Raw genomic sequence first — 22,318 nt, 5'->3', positions numbered from 1 at the left:
CAAGTAATAATAAGCAGTTATGTAAAAAAATGGTTTTTTCTAAAAGGCAAGTAACTTGAATTTTATTATTCGGTATGCTAACATCTGTTTTAAAAACAATCTGCTTCAAAATTCAAAAATCGCGCCAAGTGAAACATACCTAAAAGAAGAGATATGCAGTGCTGGTAACGCAATGAGGAAAAGGGTATGCAGTTGCCAAATCAGTGAAAGAGAAGACAAAGTAGAGGAGAGAAATGTCAGAGTTTTAGAGGGAATGGAAAATGTTAGGCTTTTGGTAACAGAGAAAATGAAAAGGGTGCAAAGAAGGGATGTGTATATGACCCGTGACTTCATGTGCTTCCGTTATTTGTCAATGTTTCAATGGTTCATTAGTTGATGCAGATAAGAATTGAGAGAGTATGTAATTCATAATTTTGTATTGTTTAATTTATTTATAAACAAAAATTATTTGTGTATTATTCTTTAGTTATTATTAATTATTACTTATTTATTTTTATTAATTATTTATTTTTTATTATGTAATATTTATTTTATTTATTTTTATTTCATTTATGTATAATTATATAGTCTGTTATTTAGGTATTGTAATTTTTTTTTTATAGAATACTCGTACGGAGCTAGTTTTTAAGCTATTTTAGCTTCAAGCCCTTCTACACCATTCTTAAACAAACATAGATAAAAATGAAAAATAAAAACAAAAAAACTAGCAAAAGAAGAACAAAAGAAAAAACTAGCAAAAAATCAGCAAAAGCCGTGGACAAAAGCAGCAGGACATGAGTGCATTATAACCCATTATAAACCCAGAAAAAGAGGAAACAAGAAGGATAATTTTCTTGCTTTCTCGTGGCGTGTGTGGGATTTTGGCACCATGGAGGGTCTTTATAAAGGGTGATGGAGAGGTAGAAAAGGACCTTGATTAGTTTGACTTGATAGTTGTTAATAGCTTGATCCTTTAAAATGCTAATAATCAGTCCTTATAATATATGATAAAGTAGGTAGGTAGTTATTTTTGGTTTGGGTTGTTAGGTTTAGTTTATTTCCTTGTCCCATGTCTTTGGCCCATGCTTCCTTTATAAGGGTACCACTGTAATTACATTATTTTTTGACTGAAGTAAATAATATTTTCACTTTACCTTCGTATCTGTTTTTAACAGCTTATCTTCTTCTTATGCATCTTTAGTTTTAGGGTTCATCAAGATCCCTTTCTTGCTCATTCTGGTTTGCTTGCTTACAGTAATTGATATTGCAGTTCCTCTTTTGATCCAAAGTGCAAGCACCTAGATCCTCTACACAGGCTCTCTTTTGCACCGATTGGATTGAGGCCACAACGCCTACAACCATCTCCCGCAAGGCGTTTCTTCAATCTCAGTTTTTGCATTGATCGTGTTATGGTATCAGAGCTCTTCGATTGAAGAGCTCTGCTGCGTAACTCTGATTTTCTTGTTTCAATTTCTTGTTCTTGCTCATTTTCTTTCGCAATCGGTTCCTGATTCACGCCTTCTATTTTTCTTTTTCTTATTGTTTTTCCTTACAGATATGGCGGAAGAACAAAACAAAACCCCTTCCACCCCCACTCAAACGGAACAGTCGACCCCATCAATCGGGAATTACCTATACCTGCATCCTAGCGAAAATCCAGCCACACCGTTAGTGTCGCTGCTGCTGGAACCTTCGAATTACCATTCCTGGAGTCGCTCCATGTTGACGGCGTTGAGTGCAAAAAACAAAATTGAGTTGGTTCTTGGAACGCACCCTTGTCCGGCGAAGGATCACTCCTCTTACCCTTCCTGGTACAGATGTAACAATATGGTAGCATCTTGGTTAGTCCACTCTGTCTCTATACCTATTAGACAAAGTATTGTATGGATGGAAAAAACACTGGATATTTGGAATGATTTGAAAGTTAGGTATTCTCAGGGTAATTTGTCTAGGGTTTCTGATTTACAATTCGAGGTTGCCTCTTTAAACCAAGGTGATTTATCCGTGACTGATTATTTCACTAAGTTGAGGATTATTTGGGATGAATTAGACAACTTTAGGCCTAATCCTCTGTGTACTCATCAAGATACATGTACTGTTGCTTCTATCATATGTCAAAGAAAATGTGAGGATCAAGCTATGCAGTTTCTTAGGGGTCTAAATGATCAATATCACAACATTCGATCCCATGTCTTGCTGATGGATCCTGTTCCCCCTATAACGAAAATTTTCTCCCTTGTGGTTCAACAAGAATTAGCTAGCAGTTATCCTGTTTCGAATATCAATAGTGCTAACACTAAACATGTGAATACTTCTGCTGTTTGTACCTTCTGTGGTAAATTTGGACATTCTGAGAATACTTGTTTTAGAAAAATTTGATTTCCCAGTCAAGATAATAAAACCCTAAAAAATAGTGGAAGTAGAAAACATTGTACCTATTGTAATAGAAGTGGTCATACCATTGAATCTTGCTACAAGAAACATGGCTATCCTGCTGGATATAGGTTTTATGGTAATGGACAAAATAACCAAGCTAATAATATGATAGTTGCTGCTGCTGATGATAGTTTTTCTGAGCATTGTGCAAAAGAGCAGGAACACAAAGACAATCCTTTTACAGCTCAACAGTATCAGATCTTATCTGAGATGTTCAAACAAAATAACAACAGTGGTGCTGCCCAAATAAATCAAGTGGGATCCTTCTCTGCAGATCCAAATCACAAAGCTTTTGAGCAATCTTCAAAGGGTAATACCATTTTAAATTCTGCAATTAAAACTGAAAATTTCTGGATTCTTGACTCTGGAGCAACAGATCATGTATGCACTGTTTTATCAGCTTTTACTGCTTATAGGAAAATCAAACCTATTCTCATTAACTTACCCAATGGAAATCATGTGTATGCTGAATATTCTGGAACTGTCATTTTTAATAAAAAATTCTTTCTTAAAGATGTTTTGTATGTACCTCAATTTTCTTTCAATTTGATCTCTACTTCCAAACTTTGTCTGCATCTGAACTGCCATTTGATATTTTTCTCTACCCACTGTATTATACAGGACAACATAACTCAAGAGAAGATTGGTTTAGTTAGTGCCAAAGCTGGCTTGTACATGTTTAATTCTGCCATTTTTCCTTTTTCTGCCACTCTTAACATTGTTCCTTCTGTTCATAACATTTCTAAGGACTTTAATTTGTGGCACTATAGACTGGGACATCTTTCTGATGAAAGATTACGTGTGTTGAGAACTCAATATCCTTTTATTTCTTCTGAAAAAATACATTTGTGTGATATTTGCAATCGTGCCAAACAAAAGAAACTTCCTTTTACTTTAAGCACTTCGAAAACTACCGCTGTTTTTGATCTTATACACATGGACATTTGGGGTCCTTGTTCTAAAAATTCTATGCAAGGTTTCAGATATTTTTTGACTGTTGTAGATGACTTTTCACGTTATACTTGGACTTCTCTCTTACATGCAAAATCTGAAGTCAGACAAAAGATTGTTAGTTTTATTGCCTACATTGAAAATCATTTTCATACTACTGCTAAAATCATTCGTACGGACAATGGTCCTGAATTTTCTATGAAAAAATTCTTTTCCTCCAAAGGCATTATTCACCAAACAACATGCATTGAAACGCCTGAACAAAATGGCATTGTTGAGTGCAAGCATCAACACCTTTTAAATATCACTCGTGCTTTAATCTTTCAAGCTCATTTACCTTCTCTTTTTTGGGACTTTGCTGTTCAACATGCTACTTTTCTTATTAACTGTACTCCTACTCCTTTGCTGCAAAACATTGCCCCATATGAGAAACTACATGATAAACCCTGTGATATATCTAATTTACGTGTTTTTGGATGCCTTTGTTACTCTAGCACACTTACTGCACATAGAAAAAAAGTTAGATGATAGGTCTGTGCATGGCATTTTTCTTGGATTTCCTGCTCATACAAAGGGATACATTTTCTTAAATCTAAAATATCATCGTATTGAGATCTCCAGGCACATAGTCTTTTACGAAAATCATTTTCCATACATGTCGAAAAATGCTAAAAATGACAGTCCCAACCGTTTATCTTTACCTATACCTTCAAATTATGATACCAATTGTGATCTTACTTTTGAATATGAAAATACCTCACCTGAGGATACTGTTTTGCGTGAGGATACTGCTCCACATGAGGATACTACTCTACATGAGGATACAACTCCACATGAGGATAATTCTTTAATTCAAACCGTACCTGGAACACCACCTAGACGGTCCAATAGACCACGCAGACCACCCACGTACTTAGAGGATTTCCAAACTCAAATACCAAGTGCAAGCAATGTAAGTTCTAAATACCCTATTCACAAATTTCTTTCTTACTCAGCTTTATCATCTGTTTTTAAAAACACTATTCTTTCTATATCCTCACACACGGAGCCTCGCAATTATAATGAGGCCTCCAAGCATGACTGTTGGCAGCAAGCGATGCAAGAAGAGCTTGATGCTCTTACTACCAATCATACCTGGCAGCTCATTCCTCTTCCCGAAGGGAAAACAACAATAGGTTGTAGATGGGTCTACAAAATCAAACACAAATCTGATGGCACTCTTGATCGCTACAAGGCACGCTTAGTGGCCAAGGGTTACACTCAACTCGAAGGTCTTGATTTTCTCGATACATTCGCTCCTGTCGCCAAGCTCACTACCTTACGACTCTTGCTTGCGGTTGCCACTGCTAATGACTGGTACTTAAAGCAACTAGATGTCAACAACGCCTTTTTACATGGCGATCTACACGAAGAAGTGTATATGCAACCACCTCCTGGCTTGTCTGTCCCTACATCTCAACATGTTTGCAAACTTCAACGATCTCTTTATGGACTTCGCCAAGCCGGAAGACAGTGGTATGCTAAGTTATCCTCTTTTCTCATTTCCCATAACTATGTCTTATCCTCTGCCGATCATTCCCTTTTTTTGAAGCGAGATACAAACAAACTAACTGCTATCCTTGTCTATGTTGATGATCTTGTACTTACTGGAAACAATATCGAGGAAATCAATCACATTACTGCCACACTACATCAACAATTCAAGATCAAGAACCTTGGAGATCTCACGTACTTCCTAGGACTTGAGGTTGCTCAAAACAGCAGTGGTTTACATCTCAGTCAATGAAAGTATGTTCTGGATCTACTCCATGAGACAGGAATGTTAGATTCTGCTCCAGTGCCTACTCCAATGATCCACTCCTCTCGACTGCAGTCTTCTGAAGGCACTCTTCTTTTTGAGAAAGACTCTTCCACATATCATCGTCTGATTGGCAGACTTATTTATCTTACCAACACAAGACCAGACATCACTTTCAGTGTAAACAACCTCAGCCAGTTTCTCTCATCTCCAACTAAAGCTCATCAACAAGCTGTTTTCCGTGTTCTCCGCTACCTCAAAGGCAATCCGGGTTCTGGTATCTTCCTTCACTGCAACAGCCCCATACATCTACGTGCCTACAGTGATTCGGACTGGGCTACCTGTCCTGACACCAGAAAATCCGTAACTGGCTTCTCCATTTTTTTGGGAGAGTCTCTCATTTCGTGGAAATCGAAGAAACAACAGACTATCTCCAAGAGCTCGTCCGAGGCTGAGTACAAAGCACTAGCCACTACCACTTGTGAGTTACAGTGGCTTACTTTCCTTCTCCAAGATCTTGGACTTCCATACACTCAACCAGCGACTCTCTTTTGTGACAATCAATCTGCTATCCAAATCGCTTCCAATCCAGTCTTTCATGAGCGTACCAAGCACATTGAAATCGACTGTCATATTGTCAGAGAAAAGGTCACTACTGGGCTCCTCAAACTCCTTCCAATTTCATCTTCTCTACAAATTGCCAACGTATTCACAAAACCTCTTGCTCCAACTTTGTTTAATCAACTTAAATCCAAGCTGGGAATGAAAAATATTTACTCCCAGCTTGAGGGGGGGTGATAAAGTAGGTAGGCAGTTATTTTTGGTTTGGGTTGTTAGGTTTAGTTTATTTCCTTGTCCCATGTCTTTGGCCCATGCTCCCTTTATAAGGGTACCACTGTAATTACATTATTTTTTGACTGAAGTAAATAATATTTTCACTTTACCTTCGTATCTGTTTTTAACAACTTATCTTCTTCTTATGCATCTTTAGTTTTAGGGTTCATCAAGATCCTTTCTTGCTCATTCTGGTTTGCTTGCTTACAGTAATTGATATTGCAGTTCCTCTTTTGATCCAAAGTGCAAGCGCCTAGATCCTCTACACAGGCTCTCTTTTGCACCGATTGGATTGAGGCCACAACGCCTACAACCATCTCCCACAAGGCGTTTCTTCAATCTCAATTTTTGCATTGATCGTGTTAATATACCTTCCAGATGCTCATTTCCACTCTTGAGGAGGAGATATGGCCTTGAATAGCTCAGCCTGAATACCAGAAACCTTCACCTCTGCAACGTGTGTGCTCACCTATAACACCATCATTGAGCACCTGCATAAAAACTCCACCACCAGCTAACTTTAACTTATTCCTTGACCCGTCATACAGTGCCCTGCTATCAATCCTGTTAAATGCTTGTTCACATTACAGTGCACTTGCTGTGGTATTCTTCATTTCTCTAGCTTCTATTCTCGCAAACATCTTCCTCCATTTCTTATCTTTGGGACAAATTATCTTATCATGGAGAGCCTCTCATTTAATCTCTTCCTTCTGCCGTTAGGATCTTGGAAGGCTATCCCTGCAGCTTCTTTTCTCAAATAGTCCGTTCCATCTGTTGAGAAACACAAATTTTTATATAACTACGTTACGATTCGTATTATTATTTTAATACTTTTTATATTATTTAATTTTAAACTTAATTTTTATTATATATTTATTTTTAAATTCATATATTAAAAGTTGTAAAGTATCATTTTCCATTACATAAAGCACACAAAGTCGAGAGTAAGCTGATTCCTCTTCTTTACGGACTCACTTTTGTAGGAATCTGTCACTTTTGTAGGATTTAGGGTTTAATGTACAGAGTAACATTAAAACATTAGGTAACATTTTAATGTCCCATAAGATTTCCATTGCCAAACAAGATACAAATGGGTCAGAATTTTGTAGCATTTCATATGCAGATGTAGATGTGATTGAAAACGTTCCACCTTCTTCTACTAGCCATACAAGTGTTGTTGTGACTTGACATTGTTAAGACTAGCTAGAAACTTTTTACTCAGCTGCTTCTCTTTCTCATTCAAAAGTCTTTATTCTCCATTCCAAATTCCAAGACCAGCCCGTTTCAGATCAAGTGTTAAGCTTGGTGTGATTAAAAACTTTAAAAATCTCTGAATTTTTTTTTACAAAACAATTGTTGGTTACTTTATTTTATGTTATTAATAAATTTCTGAAAGTTTATCATATACGTAGTGTTAGATCAAATCAAATAAAACAAATGCTTCTTTTCAACAATTTCCTAATTTAGTAAGCACATAATAATCTAAATTTAAAACATTATAAGGGAAAAAAGAAGAAAAAAGCACACAAATGTACAGCTTTTGATGCTCGATTAATCACTCTTCTCTCTATGGTAACAGTTAATAAATAACATTTGGGAAAAGATGAATTTGAAAATTTACTATCACGCATCCTTGTATAAACCACAACACCTATATTTAACTAGAACAACTCCATAAAAAAAATCTCAAGGCTCTGTCTTCTCTCAATTTTTTTCTTCAATAATTCAAAATAATATTTAAATTCATGAATAGACCTATATGAAATTTATTTCTGAAAATAACCTATTTACTGTTCAAAATACAAAATCCATTTGTGGGCATCCAAATTATGAAACAGCATATTTAAAATTTCTGTTTAATTTTACTTTTTGAAAATCGATTTTCCATTACTCGATTCCTGGGCATCCGAATTACGAAAAGTATATCCAAAATTTTGGTTTGATTTTCCTGCTGGAAATCAGTTCCATTGAACTAATTTTTATGCAGGCCTTATTTTTAGTTTGTGTTATATCAAATAAGTATAACTCAAAATTTCAAAAACTTAAATTTATTTATTAAAAATAAAAATTATTTTAGATCATTTAAAAACATGTGTACAAATTTTATATATAAAAATTAATACCGATAATTAACTATTTGTATAAAATATTAAACTACTGAATAACTATATTTTTAAAGAAAATTTAAGCATTATTAATATTAATAAATAATTATAGTAATATATATATATATATATATATATATATATATATATATATATATATATATATATATATATTCTCGCCGGTTGACTTGAGTGGAAAACTTCGACGATCAAGTCAATGAGAGCTTACTAAAATAAGATAAGTATTCAGTTTCACAGTTTCAGTGGAAACAACGTATCTTTACTGGAGGACTCAAACCCCTTTTATAACTACTCTTGTAAAAACTTTCTCTTATGAGAATTTTATCTCTACTGAAAGTATAAAATAACAACAGAAAAATCATCTCCAAATGGGGCACCACTTCATGTGCTAAAAACAGGAAAACAAGAAAAACATTATGTTTTATGTGGACACTCTTACTCACGGTGCAACTTTATCTTTTCAATCAACAACTGTATGCATATATTTACGTATCTTAACAATATATATTAATATAAAATATTAAAACTAAAATTTAATATAAAAATTTAAAATATTAATAATAACATTTGTTAAATGAAAATTGAAATATATATATATATATATAACACTTTTTATTAGTGATTATTAATATAAATTTAAAATAAAATTAATGTATACTTAATAATGCAATACATGGTTTTGAAATATTAAATTAATAAATGAATTTATTAATACTTATCTATTGCTCTATGTCACTAACTATATGGAGAGAATACACCATGGGGTAACTTTCTTTTATATAATTTTTTAATTAGACAATTTTATTCTTTAAAAAATGAAAAGTAATTTATTTATTTATTTAATAAAATAAATAATCTAAATATCCAAATTAGGAAAAATCACATAAATAGGGACATTAGAGGATGTTTCCGCTTGCATAAATGTATTTTCATTAAGTGATGATATTAGATGAAACATCCACTATAGTAACCCAAACATTACCTCTACTTAAACACATTTTCCTTCATGGAGCAAGGGTATCATATGATATTCTCACTTGGCAACTTAGATAATACCTCCACTTGAATACATCTGTCTTTGTTAAGTAAGAGTATCAAACGATACTCTTACTTGGAGACTTAGACAATACATTCACTTAAGTAGATATGCCTTTGTTGAACAAGGGTATCAGATGATACTCTCACTTAGTGACTTAGATGACACCTCCTACATCAAGATATATACATTTCAACAAATGAAACTACTTTCCTACGTTCTTCAAAACATATTCCTATCTCATGTCATAAGACCTTATTTTCTTGACTTGATATAATTGAAGGCTCTAATTTAAGCAGATAAGGAGAGACTTTAGTTTCACATGCAAAAATAGGGATTTGAGACTCAACATGATCATGAAGAATGTTAGACGCACACACAATTCATGTTCTTCAGATTCTACATACAACTAAAGAACATTAGAAACACATATTGAACAATAATAGGTGCACATACATGAGATGTTCTTCAATTTCCACATGCAACGCAAAAACATTAATAAACGCACATACAACATGTGTTCTTCAGATTCAGATGAAGAGCTTTAATACATGCAACCCAAAACTTGTAGACTCAACATGTAACAAAAGGTTATGTTACTAAAATCTTTATAAAGGAACATAATTGATTTCAAATTCATTAAGTAGGATTATTTAAAGATGCCTCCCTTACCTCAAACTTTTTTTCTTTAAAAAGTTTCCAGCTTACACAAGAAATCACTTAACACTTCAAAGCTCTAATTGAAAAACTATCTAGTTGAGTACAATCCTTAGTTCTCCAGCTACTGATAGGTGCCATAATTCAGTAATATTTCATATAAAAAGATAGGTCCTTATGGATTTCAATTGATAAAATAGTTATAATCCCTAATTAAGGAATTTGAACCTTTTTACGTATTTTTTATTATAAGATGAATGTGAATGATTTATTCCCAAATTTGTGTTAATTTCAAGATTCTAGGGGAAAATGGAGATAAAAGGGCTAAAGAAGAATGAACAAGTTAAAGACAAGATGAAAAGACAAAGTTGGAACATTGAAAACTCGCCCCCAAGCAAGATCACTACAGAGGAACTCGCCCAAGGCTCACTTAAGCGAGTTCACTCTAGTGAAATTGAGTTTTTCTCGTCAAACTCGCTTAAGCAAACAATATTTCACTTGAGCAAGATGTCACTTAGCCCAAGCCCAATTAGGTTAAATAGAAGGCATGGGGCATAATCTTAGACATAATTGGGAGGATATCGAGAGATAGAAAATCTTAGAGGAGGTAACCATTAAGGAAAAATACCTTGGATCTTCTTTTTCTTGCTTTCTATGCTTGTAATGGCCAATATGAATGACTAATTCTTCCCTTTGAGATTGAGAGTAATATGTTCAAACTCTTATGCATTGGGATGATATTTATTTATAATATTTTGTTCTTGATTGATGTTTGGTATTGTCTTTTTATTATTAAAGTTTGAATATTTATTCATGATTTTGATCCTTAGATTTGACTAGAAAATACTTATAAGCATCTGACCTAAATGATAATGGTTAATGTATTTGAATGTTAGGAATAAATTTGAAATGTTCATTTCTTTATAGCATTTGTTTGTAATCATAAGGAGTTTTTATAAATATGTGAGGAATCGATATTTATGAGACTCTCTTAATAATTTTGTATGCGAGAAATCAATATGAATGATTTTTATATATGCATCAATGTTAATAAGATGGAATGTTATATGTTTTTATTCATTGAAACTACAAACGAGTAAAAAGTATTTTACCCCATTCCCAATTTTGCAATTGATTCATCCAAATCAATTACTTTGCTTTTATTTAATTTTTATGCAAACTTATGTCAATATCTTTCAAATCAAAATTATTGTACATATTCTTATACTTAGTGAATGCTTACAATTAGAATTTTAAATAATTGTTTCTTGTGGATTCAATATCTGTCTTAAGAATAAATTATGACTGCTAACTCGGTATACTTGCCATAAAAAAGAGTCATCGACTATTATGAGGTGCAATTGGATTCTGAAAGAGACAATATTGGAATGATTGAAGGTACAAAGAGTAGAGAAAAATCATATCAAAAGAAAGATTTACATATGAGGGAGAAGGACAAAATGGAAATGAGATCTTACGGTTAATAAATATTTAGTTAATATAAAACAAATATTATATATAATTTAATTTTTAAAGAAATTGTTAGCATAATATTTTAGTAAATTTAATTTTGAGGAATATTATTGGAGATTTTAATTATATGTGTGCGTGGGTATGAGTTCCATAACATCATATTATATTATTCAATTTTAGTATTTAAAATGTTATGTGTTTTTTTTGTGTGTAGTTGTTCCTCAAGAAGGGGTTATTCTTCAAGTGAGGATTATTTTAAAGACTAGGTTGATGCTAGACAATAATGTAAAACCTTAAAGCTTGAACATCATATGAAATTTTTGCACTCATATGATTATATTATATGCAATATAATTTGGAAACAAAATGGTGGATTTGTCAGAATGATTTTGAAAATGTTCTTAGTAAAGGGATTGCATGTAAGCATGCGTTGATGTCATTGTTCTAACATTTTTTTTTTCAAATAAAGTTGACATTAGATCATTAGAACTTTACACAAATTAATATATTTTTTCATCTAAATCGGTTGTGGTATCGACATCATGTACTTATGAGTTAGGCAAGAATGTTCTAAAGGAACCAAAAGTGGGCGAAACTATGTTGGTTCCTTGGATATTTAATTAGTTATGGCCCAAACAAAAAATAAATGGAATTGTCTATCACTACTAGAAAATTGTTGAATAGTTACTGAAATTAGTGACCGAAAAATGTGATCACTATTAGTGACCAAATCAGTGACCAAAAAATGTGGTCACTATTGGTAACCAAAGTTATTTTTATGATTTAATGAACAAAATAGTGACTACAATTTTAATTACAAAAAATTGGTCACAGAAAATTGGACCCTAAATCAGCCACTAAATCGGTTACAAAATCGGTCACAGAAAATCAATCACAAAAGTAGTCACCAAATCAGTAAAAAAATTGGTCAAAGAATAATTATCGCTTCCTCCGGTCACCAAATTATTTTTAATAATATTAATAATAATTACAAAAAATAATAATAATATTAACAATGTTAATAACCATATTAAAAATAATAATATTAATAATAATACTAATAATAATAATAACTATAATAAAAATAATTTTAATATTATTAATTTTTAAAAAAAATAGAGTAATAATAATATTAATAATATCAATAATATTAATATCAATAGTAATATTTTCATTAATAATATTAATAACAATATTAATAATAAAAATATTAATATCAAGATTAATAATATTAATAAATATAAAAATAATAATGCTAACATTAATAATATAATAATAATAATATTAATAGTATTAATAATATTTAAAAAATAATATTAATTTTAATTTTAAAAATAACATTATTAATGATACTATAATTAATATCAATAATAATAATAATATAAATAATAATATTTATACTTATATATAAAAAAATTCTTCTCTTTAACATTCCTTAATTTTTTTCCTATTTTATCCTTATATTAATATTTGATTTTATTTATTATGGGCATTACGTCATTTTCTATTTTTTTAAACTTTTTAAATTTTAAATTTTAAATTTTTCAAATTTTCAAACTCTAAAGCCTTTCCAAAACACTTCAAAATTTTAAAATTTTCATATTTTAAAATTTTTTAAATTTTCAAAAGTTTCAAAGTTTTTAAATTTTAAATGTTTCGAATTTTCAAACACTAAAACCTTTTCGAAACACTTCAAATTTCAAAATTTTTAATTTTTAATTTTTCAAAATTGTTAAGTTTTCAACTTTTTAAATTTCAAAATTTTCAAAATTCGAAATTTTGAATTTTTAAATTTTCAAATTTTTTAAATTTTCAAAATATTTTTCTCTTTAACTTCCTTCAATTTTTTCCATATTTTATCCTTATATCAATATTTAATTTTATTTCATTTTATGCACATTGCGTCATTTTCTATTTTTTTAAAAAAATTAAATTTTCAAAATTTTAAATTTACAAACCCTAAAGCCTTTTCGAAAATTTCAAAATTTTTAAAATTTTAAAATTCTCAAATTTTGAAATTTTCAAAATTTTAAATTTTAAAAATGTTAAAAAGTTTGAAATTTTCAAACCCTAAAATCTTTTTGAAACACTTCAAATTTCGAAATTTTAAATTTTTAAATTTTTAAATTTCAAAATTTTGAATTTTAAATTTTCAAATTTTTTAAATTTAAAACTAAACCAAAGGCTTTATAAAACTATCAAACTTCTTTTTCATTTTTTATTTTCATATTTCCATTTGATATACCATAATTTTCCACAGTTTGAATAAGCGAGGGAGCAATTTTCTTTTTGATTTACATATTAGTTTTCCATTTGATACAATGAAATTTTTTTATTTGATTTACTAATCAGTTTTCATTTTTTGCCATTTTTGTTAGTTCAATCAAAGAACTTACGATCGTATTGGCACATGCTTTATTTTTTTTTTTTCTGTTGATGTTCGGTTGTTTTTTTTTCTCTCTTTTGATTTTTATCTTCTATTGAGTGAAAATTAGTGTTGATTGGTTGTGGATGTTCGGGGTTTTCTGCAATGGCTTTGGATCGTTGATTGCAGAAATCTCTAGAAGCTTTGGTGTTAGCGGTATGTTTTGGGAACATCTCTCCAAGGTTGCCTTTTTTTTTTTCAAGGAACAAAAGAAGTGGACAATTTATTGGCTTTGGGTTTGTTTCAGTTTTGTTTCAGAGTATGCAATATGCTGATGTAAGTTATTGGGAAGAAGAATTTGTTGAAGACCTTCTTGAGCATTATAAGAGGTTTGTTTTGTGATAATTAGTTTAGCATTTCTTCCCTTTAAAAATGAAAAAAAAAATCTTCTACAATAAAAAACAATCGGTGATAATTTCCCGCTGCAGAGACTTTAGGAGAAACTAGATCCGATTGTATTTGAAATTATGAATACTCGAGAAAAAAAACACAGGAAGGTTTCACCGAACATGTATCATGCTAACAGAATGTCTATGTGATTTCCTCAGCAATTAAGATTGTGTTTCTAATGTAATTTCAGAAGTTATCAAATGCCATTGTTGAGGAATGGACCCGTATTGGATGCTCTTGACATGGATGCTAGCAATGATAATTCCTTGGAAGCTCATGCTTTTTACAACTAATAACAAGTTTTGGTATTGCATCTGGTTTTAATGAGAAGGAGTTATCCAAGCTAATTCCAGCGGTATCTCCACGTCGTCAAGTGTTGATTTGTGTCGTTACCTTGGCTATACATATTTGAGTTATTTACAAATTAAAATATTTGTATACAATATATGTACCATAAACTAGAGACAATGGTCATGTTGTGTTCTAGATATTACTTGAAGATTGTGACTTTAACAACTACTTTTCTTTTTATTCTCACTATTATAACATTTTGAAAAAAAATAATCTTTTATAAATCTTGGCTCCTCCCTAAACCATCATATATGTGAAGTTGGAATGAAATAATAATTGGTGAGGATGATAGCAGTGGATGTGAAAAACCAGATGTGAGAATCGTTGAACTAAGCTATAACTAGAAGCACACACTCAAACCAATCTACGTCCAACGGTATTAGTTTTGTAAGCCAATTTTTCGTGTCTTTTTAGTTTTCTCACCAAAAATTCAATTACATTTCGAATTTTTAGAACAGAAACACCAAATTTGTTTATTTTAAAATGAGAATACCAAAATTATAAATTCAACAAAATAGAGGACAAAAGTTATATATTTTAAAATATGATGTTAATTTTCATGTATATTTAAATTTTTACATTATGAATTTATTACAATTTTATCTCAAATAACTTTAAAAAAAGATTGTAATATTGGATGCATACTAGAGGATAAAAGTTATATATTTTAAAATTTTGGATACATAATAACAATAAAATATTGGTTACATTATAATAATAAAATACAAATATACATTAAAAACAAAAATAAAAAATGCAAATACACAGGTGTTCCAACCAGTCCTCGGTCATCGATTCTAGTGACTGACCTCAGACATCGTGCACCGGTGCCTGATAGCGGAAGTGGGCCACGTAAGGTGGGCCCCAGACGCACCTATTAGGGGATTGGTCAGTCTTCGGACATCGGTACCATGGACCTCAACGTTGGAGATCGACATCGGACCTCACCAAAAGAGGGAGAGATCGGATATCGACGGTCTGAACAGTTATATCGGGCCACATAAGGTGGGCCCTAGAATTATTCTAAGTTATCAGCTAAAACGACAGCCATGGGGAAAGCCTAAGTCACGAGGGGTCCATGCAGGTGGTGTGTATAGCGTATTCAGGCGCGTCACGAGTGAATAATCCTTGGAGGCGCTAAGGCCCATTAGGGTTAGGGTTGCCAAGGGAAGCTGCATGCATGACACGTGAATACTTAGGGCACCCGCAAAACAGATGGCCCCAGAGACTTGGTGCACAAGTTGGTACCTCGGCGGCCATTCTGTTAGTCGTTGCATTCCAGTTAAGGGAAGTTCCACGTGCTAGATTATGCTAAGATTATGTAATAGCGGCAGGGACATTCTCTAACGAACCACTCCAACGTCGCGCCTGCCGAAAGAGGGAGAGATCGAACGTCGACCCAGAGGCCCATTTCACGGCTTTCCACACTCAGATGATGCTCACAGGGGGGGTCTGACGTTGTGTACTGCAAGCTGCTTATGAGCACATTGGCAGGCGCAGCGTTGGAGTGGTTCGTCAGCCTCCCTGATGTGAATGCAATAACAAGAATACATGATTCTTTGACATTCTTAGGAGCAACTTGAGTTGGTCATGAAATGACACTTTACTTAGAATTGGATCAATGTTCTAATTCAAGAACTCACCAAGACTTTGCACCAAACCAAAGCTCATATAGAAGTCCATATATTGTCAAATGGAATCAAACAACAAGAATTGAAGAACAACAAATGGAAACCGAACAGAATTTGAAAATAATGCTACTGCACCGAACAGAATTTGAAAACAAAGCTGGAAAACACAATTACAATCGGTGGGAATGAATGGAAAACACCTAAGCATGGAAACTACCGAATAAAATGAAAGGAATGAAGGAAGGAACACTTATGGAATGAAGCTTGTTGGATTTGAGACTTTGGAAGTTCAGTCACGCCACTTGGAGCCTTGTTCCAAGATAAGAGCAAGGTTGCCGCCACTTGAAGCTCACCATTGGCACACAAGATAAGGCAAAGGAAGAGGAAGACACAAGACTCACAATTTCTCTCTAAATTTGAGTATAGTCTCTCTACTCTAAATTCCAAATCTGAATTGTACAAGGGCAGCACCTTTATTTATAGCCTATAAGGTGCTGAAATGCAAAGCCAAATGTGCCTCAAATGAGACTCAAATTCGGCGCCAACTAGTGCATGAAGGAAGTGTGACTTTCCTTCCTAGTTTGGCACCTCCTAACTCCTATCTACACTCCCCCTAGCATCCCTTACTACTTACACACCTATTTATTACATCCGCACCCCTACTCTACAAAAGAAATAAGAAGAGCCATCTTTTGATACTCTTGTCCCAAAGCTCTTGCCATGCTCCTAGTGATTCGTTGGGCTTGGGCCCCTTGTTGGGCTTGGGCTTCATGGGCTTGAGCATCCTCTACTTGGTTTCCATCACTCCCTGATGGACACATCACTAGCTTCGACCAGTTCGCGACGCTGTTCAGAGAACAGTACCTCGTTAACAGGGCCCCCACTCGACTCTTTTATGATGTCTTTGACATTAAACAGTATCAGGGAGAGTCCTTGAAGGAGTTCTTGAACAGGTTTGGGGTCCAGGTAGTGAGGTTGAAACCCACAGATGAGGCCATGACGGTGTACGCCTTCGTCAAGGGAATGTTGCCAGGACCTTTCAATGAATCGCTCCTAAGGTTCTACCTAAAGACGTTCACCGAGATCAGGCGTCGGGCTTTGGTGCACATCGCTGCGGACGAATGAGTCATAGAGAAACGTAGTCTCGTCGGTCTTGTCTAACCTTAAGCAACAGGTCGACCTCAACCCATGAGGGTGCACGAGGCGACCACAGAGAAGAAGGGCACGGGAAAACCCTACGAAAAGCCCCAGACGGGGACGCACACGCGAAGGGACCCACCCCCAAAGCATATTTTTCGTGTAGAGCTCAAGGAGCTGATCGCTATTTCTAATATAGCGGCAAGATTGAAGGTGCCCCCCAAGACAGACAGAAAGATGGGGCCCAACAAGAACGCTTGGTGTGAATTCCACCAAGCATATGACCACTACCTACGCAATTGCTTGGCCCTGGCGCACAAACTGGATGAGCTCGTGAAGAGTGGCTTCTTGAAGGACTACCTCCAGGAGTCGCAGGACGATCAGGCGTTGGTAATCACAGAGGCAGATTAGGGGCACGAGGTGCCCATTCATGGTGAGATAAACACCATCTTTGGAGGGTTTTCAGGATGAGGATGCAATGCCTCCCAGCGAAAGAAGTACGCACGAGAGGTAATGGCAATGAAGATACAACAAATCAGACTCCCGATGTCGACCTCGTCTTCACCAAGGCTGATCGCCAGAATGTCATACCACATGACAATCACCCGGTGGTAATTTTGGTAGTTACAGCAGGGAGAATGGTGCATCGTGTCTTCGTTGAACTTCCTTCTTCTCTAGCGAACGAGCTTCACCGTAGGATCCATTGTAAGGCGATGGCACAAGAAGTTCGGGTCTATCCCTGGCATGTCCGAGGCGGACCATGCGAAGGCGTCTAGATGACGCGCTATCACCCCTGCCACCTGGTCTTGTTCCGCTTGGTCCAATGACTTACCCAGCTTAAATGTTTTGCCACCAATCTGCCTTTCCACCATGTTCGCAACTGGCTCGGGTCGCCTCTCTCGAGCGCTTTCCGTGCGAGCAACTTCTGTGCGGTCCTCTTTGACTGGTGGGCGCTCCACCACCATGAACACCCCCCCTCTTGGCTTTGAGACTATTTTCATAGCATCTCTTAGCCTCCTGTGTGTCAGACTTGATCACTATCACCTTCCCGCTAAGATCTGGCAACTTCATCTCCATGTGGCGTGTCGACGTCACTGCCCTTAACCTATTCAGGGCTGGTATTCCCAACAAAACATTATATGCAGAGTGCGCATTAACCACTAGGTACCTTATATTCTCTATGCAGGAGGTGGAGCCATATGTAAAGGTGGTCCTCAACTCCAGGTACCCCCGCATCTCCACCTGATCTCCAGCAAACCCGTACAAGCACCCTGTGTAGGGCCTGAGCTAGTCAGGAGACAACTGCAACTTGTTGAAGGTGGACCAGAACATTACATCTGCTGAACTGCCCTGATCCACTAACACCTGGTGCACCTTCCTCCCTGCAGTCACCACAGAGATCACCACAGGGTCGTTATCGTGTGGAATGACGTCGCGAAGGTCGACCTTCGTGAAAGCAAGGTCATCGTCGAGCACGTCATCCACCGCCTGTGCTTCTAACGACATTACCGAACGTGTATACCTCTTGCGCTGAGAGGCGGTACACCCTCCTCCTGAGAATCCACCTGAGATCGTATGGATTTCCCCATGTACATGCATCTCATGCCCTTGATCTTCCCCTGACGCTACTGAGGCCCCAGTCCCTTGTGACTCTGCCAAATAGTCATCCAAAAACCCACTCTTCACCAGCTCATCCAGTTGATGCCCCAACGCCAAGCAGTTGCGTATGGGGTGTCCGAACGCCTGGTGAAACTCGCACCATGCATCCTTGTGGGGTCCCAGCACCTTGTCAGTCTTTGCTGGGATCTTCAGCCTTTCTGCTATGTTGGGCACTGCTATGAGATCCTTCAGCTCCACCACGAAATTGTGCCTTACAAGCTTATTCTCCCTCGCACGCCCCTTGGTGTGGGGCTTTCTAGACTCGTAGGGTTGCTTCCTCCCCTGGCTCTTCTTACTCGTAGGGTTCCTTTTATTCTCTCTTGGGTTGTAGGCCTATTGGACTGTATTAGGCCCATGTTGGGCTGCTATCACTCTAGATAGCTTAAGGCTAATTTTTCCTTTTTATACGCTGCTTTGTACTTTCACTAACAAGCTGATTCAATAAAATTTTTCTTTCCTTCAGTTCCTTTATTCTCTTTCCCTGTTCCAACATTTCTTCCTCCTTTTCTCTGTTAGGGTTTCAATCCTTTTCGCGTTCCCTTGTATCTATTTTCTGCTTCGTTTGCTTTTTTTGTGCTGGTTTTTGTACTGTAGGAAGAACTCTTGCAGCTTATCGTCATCACAGGAAATGACGCCAGTCTCTTCTACTTAGTATCATGATCTTTTACAATATGGTATCAGAGCTTTTCGTTTGAAGAGCTCTGTTGTGCTCTCTGATTTCGTCTTTGTTATTGTTTTAGTTCTTGAATCTTTTCGGCTTTCTTGTTTTTTTCTTTTGTTTTCATGTCATTCTGTTTAAGTTTTCTCTCTTGGCAGACATAATCAACAAATGCCTAATCAGCAAACATCTTATTAGACCTATCTATCTTTGCATCTAATTGAGAATCCTTGAATCTTCCTGGCATCACCCATACTTGATTCGACAAATTATCACTCCTGGAGTAGGTCGATCATCACGGCTTTGAGTGCGAAAAATAAAATAGAGTTTGTTCTTGGCACACATCCCCACCCAACGAAGGATCACCCTACTTATGCGGCATGGAAACGTTGTAACAACATGGTGGTGTCTTGGCTTGTGTACTCTGTCTTTGTTCCGATAAGGAGGAGCATCATTTGGATGGATTCAACAGTTGATGTGTGGAACGACCTCAAAACTAGATATTCTTAAGGTAATCTTTCTATAATTTCTGATATGCAAATGGAAGCTGCCACCCTATGTTAGGGAGATCAATCTGTTACCGATTATTTTACCAAGCTTCGTATTATGTGGGATGAAATTGAGAATTTTTGGCCTAACCCAACTTGTGAATGTAAGTCAAATTGCTCTTGTTATTGTGTTGTTATGACTCTTATCAATCAGAGAAAGCTTGAAGATTAGGCAACACAGTTTCTTCGTGGGCTTAATGAACAATATCACAACATCAAGTCTCACGTCCTCTTGATGGAACTCGTTCCTCCTATATTGAATATTTTTTCTCTGGTGGTACAACAAGAACATCAGTTGGTTAGTAATACTTTGATTACCAATATTAACAGTGTTGTTAATAATGTTAGTATTAGTCACAACCTGAATTTTGTTGCTTCTATAACTTGTAACTTTTGCAGTAAGACTGGTCACACAGAAAAAGTTTGTTTTCGGAAAAATGGTTTTACCAATAAGGACAATAGGACATAAAAAAATAACAATAATAAGAAAATCTGCACTCACTGCGGCATAAATGGTTACCCACCTGGATATAAATTTTCCAATAGTGGAAAAACCAATAAGATAAATAGTATTATGTCTATTGATGATGTTTCTTTTGAAAAATGTCAAAAAGGACAGGAAGAAGGCAACATTAGTCTCACACCTCTGCAGTAGATTCTTTTGGACATATTCAAGAAAAATAGAAGCAATACTAATGACAAGAACGTGGTTAATTCAGCAGAAGTTAATCAAGTGGGATCTTTCTCCACACATTCAACACATCAAGTGACTAATCAACCTTCAACAGGTAACTCTTCTATCAAAGCTAATTTTTGTAGGGTTGTTGATTCATGAGCCACTAATCATGTATGTGTCTCCCTATCACATTTTGCCTCATATAAACCTATTAAACCTGTTCCTATAAATTTTCCAAATGGTCACCATGTCCATGCTAAATACTTTGGCACTGTAGTTTTTAATAAGAAATTTTTTCTTAGCAACGTCCTGTATGTACCTAACTTTACTTTTAATTTGATATGTGTCTCAAAAATTACTTTAGATTTAGATTGTAGATTAATTTTCTCTTGAAATAAATGTGATATGCAAGACAATGTTACCAACGAGAAGATTTTACAGTTAAAACCACGGATGGCTTGTACATTCTTAAATCTACTATTTTTTGTAATTATAGTTTCAAATTTGTTGCTTCTTCTTACACTACTACTGATAAGAACAATAATTTGTGGCACAATAGAATGAGTCATATTTGTCGGAAAAAATGCTTTGATGTTTCCAAATCTAAGTGGAAAGCTTAAAGACCTTGTTGTTGTGTGTGTGTTGTCAAGTTGTTTGAAACTTGTTAATTCACTCCTTAAGATGATCCAAGCTCAAATGAATCTTTAACCTTTTCAAAAGATGGGTTTTCTAAAAAGAAGTGCAATTTCAACAAGTTGAAATTTCGAATCAACAGGTTGTTTGACACTTAATGGATTTTAAAATGATTTGGAAAAGCTTTGTCTTTGCCTTTGATGTCAAACAAAAATTAATCAATTGTTTCGATAAATCAATCGATTGTTTTAAATTATTCAAGATCATCACTTTTGGTGTGTGTAGCTTGTAATCTAGGGTTGATTACATAGTGAATTCTTAGTGGTTTCTGAGGACCGGATGTTGCTCTAGGTTAAGAGTGAACCAGTATAAAGATTCTGTTTGAATCTCTCTATCCTTACACTCTTCAAACTGCTTTAACTTTGTTTTTATAAACTGCTGGTAAAAACAACCGATTGTTTCGTAAAAACAACAGGTTGATTTTCTGCATCAAGCTTAAAAACAGTTTTATATTAGGCTGGACAAATTTTCCATTGATTAATTCTTCATAGCACTCTACCTTCAATACTTGCGAAAATCTTTCAAAAACAATTCACCCCCTCTTGTTTTAGCCCCATAATTCTAACAATATTTCTGATGAGAAATTATCTGTTTTGAGATCTCAGTTTCCTTTTATTACTACAAATAAAACTCATGTGTGTGATACTTGCCATAGAGCCAAACAAAAGAAATTGCCTTTTAATTTGGGTAGTTCACTTACTAGTCACTGTTTTGAATTACTTCATATGGATATTTGGGGTCCTTGTTCTGCATCTTCAATGTATGGTCATAAGTATTTTTTAACTATTGTTGATGACTTTTCCCGTTTTACTTGGCTTATACCCATGGTTACTAAATCTGAAACCAGAATTCATATTGAG

At 34.8% G+C, this 22,318-nt stretch overlaps 1 protein-coding gene across 1 annotated transcript; it reads left to right on the top strand.

The window, feature by feature from the left end:
- Positions 1-1,536: 1,536 nt before the first annotated feature.
- Positions 1,537-2,358, top strand: LOC137809118 (uncharacterized). The gene has a single exon (XM_068610258.1). It carries the CDS (start codon positions 1,537-1,539, stop codon positions 2,356-2,358), a length of 822 nt encoding a protein of 273 aa, XP_068466359.1.
- Positions 2,359-22,318: the final 19,960 nt, after the last annotated feature.

The sequence above is a fragment of the Phaseolus vulgaris genome, chromosome 2 (assembly GCF_000499845.2).
Source record: "Phaseolus vulgaris cultivar G19833 chromosome 2, P. vulgaris v2.0, whole genome shotgun sequence".
Taxonomy (NCBI): domain Eukaryota; kingdom Viridiplantae; phylum Streptophyta; class Magnoliopsida; order Fabales; family Fabaceae; genus Phaseolus; species Phaseolus vulgaris.
Note: the sequence above shows the minus strand (reverse complement) of the source record. Positions and strands in the feature narration are given on the sequence as shown.

Coding starts and splice junctions, on each gene's coding strand:
- LOC137809118 (XM_068610258.1), top strand. CDS start 1,537: ATGGCGGAAGAACAAAACAAAACCCCTTCCACCCCCACTCAAACGGAA.